The following is a 13,024-nucleotide window of genomic DNA, read 5'->3' as shown; positions in this document are numbered from 1 at the left end:
AAGAAAGAGTGTGAGAGAGAGGCCTGATAGGAGGAGCTCTGGCCTTTGGTTGAGAGCTGGAACCAACACAAGGAAAGGCAGTAGAGAGAAATCCAGAAATCCAGGACAATAAGTACTTCAGCTTCCCTCTCTTCCCTCCTTCTTGTCAACTGTCAGCTGCATTCCCTATTGGCCGAGTCCAAGATAAAGCCATGGGATAGGGAACCCATTGATATTGTCCATACAGATCAGCCCTGTGTATGGACAGAGTGGGTCAGAGAGCAGGAACATGCGGAAGAGTAAGGAGATGAGAAGATGCCCAGCATGATTAGACATCATGAAATGAATGGTCTCTAGTGCTGGGGAAGAGCCCTTTGGAAGAAGGTGAATCTGAATGCCGAGTCCACCCATGGGGCTAGTACTCATGGAGTCAGCCAGGGTAAACAGTGAACAAGAACTAACACCAGTGTGCGCTTTGATTAGCTATTGGGCTATAAAGACTTTCCTGAGTGCTAGATTCAAGTAAAGATTGGTGTTTAGTCAAGTAGGTGAGGAAGTACTCAAAATGTAAGTGAAGGGTGACTGTGTTCCAATAAAACTTTTTCCCTGTACAGAAACATATTCCCTTGTTTTGGGGATTAGAATGTGAACATCTTTGGGGACCATTATTCTGCCTCCTAGAAGGCCATTCACAAAAGCTGCTTTTGTTCCATTGCAGAGTATTTTTCTTTAAAAGGGCTAGATAGTAAATATTTAGGCTTTTCATGCCATATTGTCTTTGTTGCACTACTGTGATGTTGCAAAAACAATCACAGACAAAAATCTTTATTTATAAAAATAAATGGTAGGCTAGAATTGGCCCATGGCTGTTGTTTACTGACTTTTCTTCTGTTGGATTCACCAAGCATTGTCTGAGAACTTCTGGTCTGGCTGAGCTTTGGGGCAGAAAGATGAATAAGACTTGTTCTTGGTCCAGAAGGGGTGTTGGTCACTGCCTGGACAAATGCATGTAAATAGAAGCCCCCAGGGTGACAGGCTTTTGAGGGTGGGAGCCAAGGAGCAGCAGGTGCAGCTCTTAGAGGAAACAGCTTGATCTTCTAAAAGAGGAATTGTCCAGATTACAGCAGAGAATACTGAGAAGCCCCAGCCTGACGATCCAGATTAAAATGATGTCCTAGGTGTCTGAGGTTTGCGATTTGGCTGTCTGCACCCACCCACTGAACAATTGCATGCTGGTTAGGAGCATGAACTCAACAGGCCTGGGATCAAAAGCTGTGTGACTTAGACAAATGTGTCAGGTTCCTAATCTCTAAAATGGAGACACATGGGGTAGGTAGATGAGATTGTGTGGGTAGCATATTTGTTGAACGGAGGGATGCTCTCTAAAGAACAGCTACCATCGTAATTAGTATTGGAGTTTCCCACAATGCCCTGGGAAGCTGCCCTGCTCCATGTCTGATTTGCTAGCACTCACGAAGAACATACAGCTAATGCCTTGCTTGTTAGCAATAACAATGCTATTAATAATAGCAGTGCTAGTTGTACTAAAACAAGAGTAGCAGTAATGGTTGCTACCACTTAATTAGCACTATCTATTTGCCAGGAACCATGCTGAGATCTTTACAAGGGTTATCTCACTTACTCTGCTCCACAACAGAGCCCCATTATTTGCCACATTTTAGGAAGGAAGAAAGGAAGCTCACGGAAGGCAAGTGACTTCCTTGAGATCACACAGGGGCAAAGGTTGGAAGTGGGATTCACACTCATGTCTGTCTAACGTCAATAACCATGTTCCCAAGCCCCTGGCAGCATGAGGATAACACACTCTTTCTTGTGCCTCTTACTAGTGTCCAGACGGCAGTGGATTGTGGCAGCAGTGGCAGAAAAGAGATGTAAGTTAACCCCAAGTAGAACCGAGCAGCTCACAAGGGTGAGCCCCTGGCTCTCTCTGTCCAATTTGCAGAGGGAACATCCATGTCCACTTGGAGAATTATCAGTGATGCCCATGAGACTAATGCCTTCATGGTCATAACATATAGCACTAGGAACATCGTATTGAACTGCCCTAGTTCTTTTAGACAGAAAGAAGCCTATGCCTTCTCATGCTACTGTCCTCAGACACCTTCAATGGCTCCCTATTGCCCCAGAATAGACTTTTTACACTGACACTTGTATTCTGCACATTCAGACCCTTGCTTTCCCCTCCAGATGTGATTTCTGGTTTCCATATTGTTTATGCCCCGATCTTTATGACCTCCGTATCTATGTGTACATGATTCCTTCCACCCAAAATTCCATTCTTCAGTCCCTGCATAGCCAAACCCTAACCTTCGAAGAAGATGTAGCTCAACTTTCACTACTTGATGTCTTTCCTTAGGCCTCCAAGAAGCAAATCAAGGCTTCCTCTTTGAAAGACAAAATTATTAATACTTAATAGAGGCACAGAGGGTAGGTTTTATTGGAACCTACCGTTACTAATGCTTTATAGAGGGACAGAGAGCAGGTTCTAGTAAAACCTCCCCTCTGTACCTCTATAAAACATTAATAATTTTTAAAACTTTTACTGTTATTTGTAGAAATGTTAAGTTCACATGGGCAAGAACTGGTGCTTGGCATAAATAGAGCATCCTATTAAAAAACTATATATTATAATGTACATACACACATATAAATAATATTAATATACAAATATACACACATACATATACACACACATATACATAATGTTGAGTGAGTATATCAACTTATGTGGTCTCATTGAGGACCTAGGAGGACTCCCTCCCTTTCTGTGCCACTTTCAGAATCAGGGGACATAAAAGTAGAGTCCCTGTTTTAAAGATGATCCAGATAAGGTAAGGAAGGAGTTAAGACCTTCACACTTGATATGTTCCTTGAACATATCAAATTCAATGCCAAACTTTACTCCTAAATTGGATAGACCTCAACATTTGTATTGGAGTGTGTATCTCCCCAAGGAAGAGTGTCATGATTAATAGCATAGGCATTGAAATAAAAAGAACAGGGTTTGCATCCCAATTTCATCATTGACTAGCTGGGTGACCTTGGCCAAGACCTAAATTGGCCTCTCCAAATCTCAGTAATTCCAGCTGTGTAACTGTGACAGCACTGGCTCCTACCTCTCTGGGATGGTAAGTGAGGTTATGCAGGTATATCACTTAGCACAATGCCTGGCTTATGTTATGGGTGAATATCTAATTATTGCTGTTACTGTGGTTGTCATTGTGCTGATGGTGTCCTGCAATCTTATTCTAGGGATAACGTCTCCATCCTCAGCTCCCAGCCAGAGGGCAGCCTGCAGTCCTGGTTGAGCTGTACTCTGTCCCTGGCCACAGATACTATGAGGACTCCTTCTCGACAGTCAGCCACCAGCAGCCACATCCTCAGCCCCAGGTAAGAGTATCTCCCTGCTGCCTCTGGATGGCTAATAGCTTGAAGAATCTCAGACTTTGAAAGTTGTTGTTCAAGTCTTTCACTGTCTCTGGCATAGGCAAGAACAAACATGGTCCTGAAAGTCTGAGGTATAACTCTGCCACTTCCTAGCTGTGTGACTTTAGGCAGATCCTTTACCCTCTCTGAGCCTCTACTTCCTCATCTGCAATACATGGAATATAATTTTATTTACTGATGCAAATGGTTGAAGCAATGAGGACCTAATGCAGTCCTCTCCAGAGCATGGTTTTCCAGATTTTTAAGTAGCACAGGGTGAACATTTTTCAAAAAATAGTAATAGTTGTTATAGTTACCTTCTACTTAAGGCACATCATACTCTTTTTTCAATTTATGGGTAATTGGCCGGGCGTGGTGGCTCACGCTTGTAATCCCAGCACTTTGGGAGGCCAAGGCAGGCGGATCACGAGGTCAGGAGATCAAGACCATCCTGGCTAACACAGTGAAACCCTGTCTCTACTAAAAATACAAAAAATTAGCCGGGCGAGGTGGCGGGCGCCTGTAGTCCCAGCTACTCGGGAGGCTGAGGCAGGAGAATGGCGTGAACCCCGGGCGGCGGAGCCTGCAGTGAGCCGAAATTGCGCCACTGCACTCCAGCCTGGGCGACAGCGAGACTCCGTCTCAAAAAAAAAAAAAAAAAAAAAATTTATGGGGTAATTACAGGTTTTACAGGTTCAAAAAATTTTTAATAAACATATTCACTTAAGTTTTTTTAATGGAAAGTCATTATAAAGAAATTGGGCCAGAGGATTTATCACCTGGAGATTTTAGCTTTATTTGAATTTTAGCTTTATTTTTAATTGTATAATTTCCTTACCACAGAAAGGGATGAATTCAGGTGTGGCCTGATACGGCAGCCTCACAAATCTACAGAATTGCCAACAATAACCGCCTCCAATAAATGGGCCTTTGGATTCACCCTTAGTTGCACAGCTTCTATCATCCATCTTCCTTCTTGCTTTTCAGCTCCATTTCTCTGAGCTCACTTGGTTTCCCTTTTCAAAGGTGGCCCTCTTGTAATTAGGAGTTAATGGCCATAAGTCAGAAATTATGGATTAAGAGATGCATAATTAAGATGAGATGCACACAGTTTTTGTGAACAGAAGGACCAATATGATAAGACTGGAAAAATCACGGAGCAAACCCAGACAACCCCTTCCTGACTCAAAATGTGTTTGCTTTGATGCAGGGGTTGTCTTTACAAAAAGAAGGGAGTGGGAGTTTATGCTAAAGTTTTGGGCATATTTGGCAAACGGCAAATGTCTGGTGCATGTCTGCAGATAATCTTAGGCTGAAAGACTTGATGTAGAAAATATCAAAGACAGCCTCCAAGAATGGGTTGCTTCTGGGGAGCTAATTAAAGCAAGATTATCTGATTACTGCTCTTAATTAAAAACAAAGGCCTGTGTGAAGAAGGGAATTGTGTCCTCTGTGAACTCCAAACTATGAGGACTTTATCTCTTCTGAAAACTGAATACCTTTGCTTTAGCCTGTCTGCCAGTGGCAGCAGGAGAATTGGAGGCAGCCAGAGAAGAATGTGAATGCTCATTAACATAATAACCAAGTTTCATAATTATAATTAGAGTGGATAATAAGGATTCTAACCGATGAATCGCAGCCTAACCTAAGTTGTTTGGCACCTGTTTGAGTGGGAGATGATAGGGTATTATGGTTTCGGTGCAGGATCTGAAGTCAGAGCTGGATTCCAATTCTTTTTTTTTTTTTTTCATTTGCTATACCTGTTTAAGATATAATTGGCAATTGTCCAATAACAAAAAGTGGGCACTTTTTACATTGTAATGGCCTGTTGAAAAGTTTTAGAATTGTTATTCTATACAGAGATTCATCTTTAATCGGTGTTCTAGCTGCTTCCAAATTCACTGAATTCTCTAGCACTGGATTAGAAAGCATAATGTATAGGAAAACGTATACAACGTATAGTTTTTAAAGTAAACTTTTTTAGGACAACAAGACAAACCAGTACATATAACTTTCAATAAGCATTTATCAAATGCTTACTATGTATGGACCCGGACATAGATTAAAAATAATATTCCAATTCTTTATTTGCATATCTGCAGCTGTGAGATTTTGGGCAAGCTGCTTAACTTCTCTGTTCATGTTTCCTCCTGAGTAAATCACGATTGTTGTCAGGGGTAATGTGGTGATGCACAAGCCACTCTTTACTCAGAGCCTGGCACCTAGAAAGAGCTACAAAAAATAAGCCACTTTTATCAGCATTAGTAACTATTTGATGCCCGGAGGAATCCCAGGAGATAGACTTCACTGTCTATCTTCATGTTACAGAAGAGAAATCTGAGACTCAGAGAAGGGGGAGCAACTGATCCATGCATAGATGGTCTTACAGCTCCTGCAGTGGCCCCTCAGGCAAGGTGGGTCTTCAGCATCTCCCAGAGAGCCCAATCCAGAGTCTCTTTCCCTTTTCTCTTCGCTTTTCCCTTCCAAGTTCTTGGGCATGTTCAGCTGCTGTTTGGAGTGAAAGTGCTTGCACCAAGAACAGGGAGGGGGCAGGAGGCAAGGGAGATACTTACACATCTGTAAGAAGGGATTTCTTGCTGTCTTCCTCATGGCCACATCCCCAGGGCTGGCTCACAGTTGGTGCTCAATAAATGTTTGTTGAATGAATAACTGACGAGAGCACCAAAGCTGGGGCAGAAATATTAACTGTGTTTGGTCACAGCTCAGCATTGATTGTGGCGCAGAGAGGGTTGGTAGTTCACTAATAGCACAAAGTAGGTAAGTGGAAGAGCCAGAATTTGAACCTAGGTTGGAATCCCACCAAAGCCTCTATTTGATTTGCCACGCCACCACAGCTCTCTGACATTCATCCAGGAGGTAGATCACTCACCTGGTGAAGTTTACTGGAAAAATCTGACCTCTGTTTATTAGTACTAAAACTGCCTAAGGAGTATTATTCAACCTTCAATGTTCAGCCAAGACAAAGTGCTACTGAGCGCCAGATCCTATGACTTTGAGCCCTAAAAATTATGAACCCCTTCCTTTGAATATGTTTACAGCTTGAGGACTCAAGGCATTCTGAGTTGCAAAGGACCACTGGGATTATCCAGCCCAACTCACTCAGTATATAGATGGGAAAAGCTGAGGTCTGCAGAGGGAAATATCTTATCCAAATGTATAGTATGAACTGACACAGAGTACAGGTGTCTTGACTTCTAGCTCTTTTTAATTGCACAAGCAATCTATGAATACTTCCTCTCAAAGGACTTAAAATATATCAGAAGGCTAAAATCCCCTTGGCCACCACTGCAGTCTTAAGCTTCCTTCTCAGAAGGATCCATCATCTTCAGTTTGGTGTATATCCTTCTATATCTTTTTCTATATGTATGTATCATAAACATATACATGTACTTGTAGCAAATATGTAGCATATGTGGGATTTTAAAAAAACATGAATTATATAATTATGTGTAATGCTTTTCATAAATTTTTACAATATACTTCTTTCCCTCAGCAATACACCTTGGAGATCTTTCCTTACCAGTATGCATAAGTTCATCTCATTCTTTGTAACTCCTGCACAAGCTGCCATGATTTATTTAACTATAGTGTCTTTATTTCACTTTTAGGTGCTTTCCAGATATTTGATATTAACTTGTCAAGCTTTGAAAAGCACACATCCTTATAAACATGGGTAAATGATTCTCTGGATCAAAGGGCATTTGCATTTTAAACTCTAATAGATATGAGTGTCCTTTCTGCTAGGAGACTGTATCATAGTAGAGAACAGGACTCCTATTTATACCTGCTCCCATATTACCTGGTGCGTGGGAAGACCCAATAAATGAGCCTCTTGGATCTATCCCATTTGACTGAGAAAGAAGGTCACTCTAAAAACAGAAGAGAGGGAGAAAGCAGTCTTCTGCCAACAAAATAAAAGCTTTCCCTACATTATTTATAAGGGGATGTCAACTCAAGAGAAATACACCTAAAGCGTTATGATCTACAGCCCAGGAATCATGCTGCTGCCGCTGATAAATGCAAGCACTTCTGGAGATGAAGACACTAAATTACGTTTGTGGCCACAGAGAGGGAGTTTATGGGCTGGGTGGTGGCAGTCACACTTTGTTCAGGAGTTTCTCTTGACATCTGGCTGTAAGTGGTGCCTGGGCTGTCCAGGGTCTGGCATGCTTACGTCAGTCCCTGCTGCATGCCTGGCCTCTCCTTCTCGCCCTCCTTCCACTGCTCTGTGGATGAGAGTGCGAGGGCAGTGAGGCTCTCCCAACTTCTTCTTCCCCTTACAACACGTTGGGCTTCCTGAGCAGGGTCTAAGCCTCATTTCTTTCTAGATCCTCACCCCAAGCCCAATAAAACCCTAGCCGTGGTCACTCACCCTGTTCTGCAAGGTCCACATACTGACAGGCATGACGACCTAGCTGTAGAGACTGCCAAGGTGTTGTCATCGGGCAGTCGCTGTTCTCATTTCCTGGGCAATTATTCCAAACCATCCTGACTTCCCTCTGATCTCTCCCCATCACTCTCAGGAGGCACCTCCACTTCTGTTTCATTCAAAGTAAAATAATAATGGCTTTAACTTCTGCTGTGATGTATATGCATTCATCTCTATCCGCCCCCATATTCCCTCTGGTCTCAGAAGATGAGGTCCAGTCCTGCCCTGTCTGAAGCTAATTGGGATCCGGGTCTTCTTTCCCCCTAAAACACTCTGATTCATCTAGTGTCACCTCTGTCTCCTGTGTCCTCAACTTTCCTTGTTTCAGTTCTTCCCCCAGAGGTTATAAACAGCTGAGGTCCTCCCCATCCTAACCGTGTCCTCGTCCATCACCCTGCTGTCCTATTGAGTTATTGTTTTTCCTTCTTTCGATTCAAGCTTCTCAGACGTGTTGTTAATAGGTACCATCTTCACTTACTCCACATTTATGCCTCAATTTACTACAGCCCAGAGACTGCCCTGCCACTCCATTGAAACCTTGCTCACTGTGTCAGCAGCTTCCAGAGACACAAATCAGGGGACACTCTCTAGTCTTTATATTTTCCTGGACTTTTCCCCACTCTTGAACATTTCATGGAACTCTATCTGCTTGGCCTTGACAAGATTTCTCTTCCTTGGTTCTCCTCAAACTTCTCTTCCCTGTTCTTTGCCTCACGACCTTATCTCCAAATGCCAGGGTTCACAGGTTACTGTCCTCACCTGGCTGATTCTCTCTCCACCTGATAGCAGGCAATTCTCCTTTTGTGATTTAGGCTCTGCAGCTTTCAGCAGTGACCCCCAAATACAGATGAACACCCTTTATATTCTCCCAAGTTTTAAATTTACTTATGTTATCTTATTGTCTACACTGATCACCAACCAGGTATCTCCCTGATGTTTTAACTCAGCATGTCCAAGAGGAAATTCATCCCGCCGCCCCAGCCCTGTGTTAACAGGATCATTGAGTGGTTCTGTCATTCATAAAGCACTATGTTGGAGCCCTTGTTATCTTAGGTTATCATTCCCCTCTCTCATCCCCATATTCAACGAATCCGTAAGTCTTGTATTCTACCCCCAAACCCAAACAAATACTCTTTCTGCTTCTCTCTATCCCCCGCTGCCAACACCTTTAAGTCAAGCTACCATAATTGTGCTCCTAGACTCTGGCAAAGACCTTTCAACACCACCCTCCTTTAGTCCATCCTCTATACTTTAGCCAGTTTGATTCCTCTAAAAGGAAAATCTGGTTTCAGTGGCTCCTCATTGCCTACAGCAGGGGTCAGCAGACTTTTGCCCACAGGCCACATCTGGCCCTTGCCCTGTTTTGGTAAATAAAGTTTTATTGGATCCCAGCAACGCCCATGGTTTTTTTGAAAAAACATATTGACCGTGACTGTGTTTTCACTGCAGTGGCAGAACTGATTAGTTGCAACGGAGACCATATAATCCACGAAGCCAAAAATATTTCCCATCTGGCCCTTTACAGAAGATCTTTGCTGACCTCTGCCTTACAAGGTAGAAGTCAAATGCCTTAGCTGGCTTACATGGCCTTTCATGATATAGGTCTTGCCTACATTGCTGGTCTTATTTCCCTCCTTTTCTTCACAATTTGTACACCAAATGGTTTATAGCTCTTCTGCATACACTATGCTAGCTCGCAACTCTAGTCCTTTGTCTGTGATATTCCTTCCGACTGGAACACCCTTCCCATGTTTCTTATCTCTTCTTAATCATCCTTCAAGACTCAGCTCATGCACTGCCTGCCACGAGAGCCTCCCTGATCTCCTGGTGGGTCAGGTGCCCCTCTACTGTTATCTCACAGAACCCAAATCTCCCTCTCCCATGGCATAGTCCATATTATGTAGATATAATCTTGGCAAGGTGTCTGTCCCCTTCATTAGGCCATGAGCTTCTTAAGGACATAACCCTTGTCTCTGTCCTTCTTGAACCTCAGCACCTAGTACAGTGCCTGGCACATAGTAGGTACTCAATGAATACTCACTGAACAGATAAGTGCCCAGTGGACTGAAGTCAGATGGCTTCTCATCAGGGCAATGAAACAGACAATATCAAGAACCCAGCATAGATTTGCCAAACACATTAACTGTCTACTATCACAGAACAAGTTATTGGAAGCATGAAGCAGAATTGATGAACTATAATGAGGAGAACAGAAGGTCTGGGGTTTAGGCCCCCCAGAGTGCAGGTTGAGAGCAGAAGCATGTGGTGGGCTCAGAGAGCTCAACAGGGCCTGGAAAATACACTTCAAGAAAGTAAAGGGTAGATCTGTTTTCTAATACAACCTCTCCTTTACTAATTCCTGACTATGAGCAAGTTACAGTCTCCGAGTCTCAGCCCCTCTACCATTAAATAGACTTTAATAATATTCCCTTTGCAGAGCTGAAGAATTAACAGCTATAGCAAATTAGCACTCTAGAGTGCTCATTGGAAGGCCTGCCACCAAGTTGGTGTTTAATAAGCAGAAACTCCCTTCCATCCTCTGTCCTTCATCCCAGAGCAGGCCAGGTGATGCTGCTGTGCCAAAGGCATGGATGCTGACAGGCAGGACTAGGGAAAACTAGGACTGGGTGCTCCACATACCAGAGATTGCAGAAGTGGGCTAAACTCACAGCAGAAACCATGATCACAACAGAAAACCTCTTGGTAGTGAAAGTGGAGTTTTGGTGAGCTCAGTTTTAAATACGTTAAACTTCGTGTGTTTGGGGACATCCAAAGAGAATTGTCCAGAAGGTTTTTAAACTCTGACCTGGAGCCCTAAGGAGATACCAAGAAACCTCTGCGTAATGTTAGGATTCTTAGGAGTGTAGGTGACATAAAACCCATCAACCTGGCCAGAGTAAGAAGGAGCATTTATTGTTTCCTGTAGCTGGGAAACCAAAAAGGAAAATCTAGCTTCAGGCATTACCAGATCCAGGAATTCAAAAATGATCATGGGGATTTGGTTCCCCACCAACCTCTCTGCTCTGCTGTCTTCTATGTTGGTTTCTTTCTGGGGCAACAAGATGGCGGCCAACAGCTCCAAACTCGTGCCTGCACCATTCTGAGTCCAGTAGTAAAGGGAATTTCTCTCTTCTTCACAGTTTTACAAAAAATGCAAGCCTGAGTGAGCCTGAACCAGTCAGAATGGACAAGGGGACTGAAGGAACCTCTTACCTTTGGCCTAAGTCAGTCTTCTCACCTGGCTCTTGGAAATTCCCACCAAACCACGAGAACATGAAGGGAAGAGGGGTTCCCCAAAGGACAATGAAGGGCCTTACCTGAAGCAGGAGAATGAAACTTGGTAGATGAAAACTATAAGCATAGGAAATGTTTTCCACCAAGGGGGAGGCTGAATGAACTACAAGAATGGGCAAGACTATGAAGAGAAAGAATGGTGGGGAGGAAGGAAACGTATTAGAGTATTTGGGGTCCCCATTCAGTAACCTTGGGAAATCCAACTAAAATGGTGTCTCCTGATCAGAGACTTTATTTATCCCTAAATTTCAATGGCCAATCTATCACCACATAATTAGTGATGCTGTGCTTTGAATTTATTACCAACCCTGGCTTTCTACTGTTGCTATTGGACTTGTACCATATTGCAATGTGAGCATGGAGATTATTGTATAAATTATTCTCACTCACATAATCATCGTGATTTTAATTACTGTGTAATCTTTGCTAATTACTGTTGTATGTATCATTTGCTTTGGTGCCGATTTAACACAACTGCTTTTCGTTTGGCTAAAAGATGGCATTACAACTTTTCCTTTTTGCAGGGGAAAATTTGCTTTCTGTAAACATTTGCAGCCCCAAACTCTTGGCTTGCAGTTCTTGGTTTAAAAGGAAACATCCAGACCCTACCACCAGCCCTGTTTGTTTTTATTTGGGATAAGGCTGGCTTGAATAAGTAAAAAGGTCTAAATTACACAGTATTGTCTTAAAAAATAAAGTTGTGTTACTTTCAAAGAAGGGCAATTACTCTACTACAGACAGGAAGCCAAAGATGGGTCATGTGAGGGCTGCTTAAATGATGAGATAAGGCTCGTTTGTAATTAGTTCATTAATTATGGATATGTGAATAAATGGCACTTAGCTTTAAAAACAGCTCGTTCCCAAAGTGGGTTAAGCATCTGATGCTAATCTTATTTCAGTAGTACATTTATTTACTGGTCTCGGCATTCTTAGAACTGGAGCTCAGGATAATTTTAATCCATCCTGGAAATACTTAATGAATGGGCCTCTCATGAATATGGTTTTATGTCTTCCTAGGACATAAGGAGTCTTTTTAGTTTTATCAGTATTAGGAAGATGAGTGGAAAAGATTTTGAAACTGAATGCACAGAAATATTAAATGCAAACACATTAACCATGGACCAAAGGCCTGAGCAAGTGAAACCAGGTGAAGTCTGAATGTAGACACAGGATTTATCTTCAGGACCCAAATCCCTCTCAGACAAGTATTTATAGGAAGGAAGGCTGTTTCCTGTCTAGAACTCGAGGTCTTGGATGGTAGGTCTGTGGACCTTTTAGAAAATTTGAGGCTCACCTAAGCTGCAAGTTTGTAGAAAACTATTTGGATACATCATTGATGGTTCAGAACATTCTTTTAAAATCTGTGGTTCTCTGATTAAGCTAAGGTTTTGTTACACAAATTTACCATTGAAATATATATACAGGAAAGTGGATCTTGAGGAAATTTTCAAAAAATGGATCATACCTAATTAATTTGTAATTACTAACAAAATCAAGACTGGACCATTACAGTGCCCCTACAACTTCCTTGTGCCCATTCAAGCCACCACCTCCTCCTTCCTCAAAGATACCCACCATCCTGACTTCTAACACTGTGTATTAGATATGCCCCTTTTTGAACTGTGTAAATGGAAGCATCCAATATGTCCTCTTTTGTGTCTGGCCTCTTTCTTTCGATATTATGTTTTCATTACTGCATGTAGCAGTAATTCATTTATTTTCATTGCTCTATAGTCTATATCAGTGGTTCTCAACTGGAGGCACTTCTGCACCACTACCCACCTCAACGGGGGAGAGCTGGCAATGTCTGGAGACATTTTTGGCTGTCATGCTACTGGCATCCAATGGGTAGAG

At 42.5% G+C, this 13,024-nt stretch overlaps 1 protein-coding gene across 1 annotated transcript in view; it reads left to right on the top strand.

The window, feature by feature from the left end:
• MYO18B (myosin XVIIIB) overlaps positions 1 to 13,024 on the top strand; it is a 297,959-nt gene that overhangs the window by 267,241 nt on the left and 17,694 nt on the right. Inside the window, exons 41-42 of the mRNA XM_063623416.1 lie at positions 1,827 to 1,871; positions 3,253 to 3,390. Coding sequence (XP_063479486.1) covers positions 1,827 to 1,871; positions 3,253 to 3,390 — 183 coding nt within the window. The remainder of the gene's footprint in view (positions 1 to 1,826; positions 1,872 to 3,252; positions 3,391 to 13,024) is intronic.

This window comes from Symphalangus syndactylus, chromosome 18, assembly GCF_028878055.3.
Source record: "Symphalangus syndactylus isolate Jambi chromosome 18, NHGRI_mSymSyn1-v2.1_pri, whole genome shotgun sequence".
Classification (NCBI taxonomy): Eukaryota; Metazoa; Chordata; class Mammalia; order Primates; family Hylobatidae; genus Symphalangus; species Symphalangus syndactylus.
Note: the sequence above shows the minus strand (reverse complement) of the source record. Positions and strands in the feature narration are given on the sequence as shown.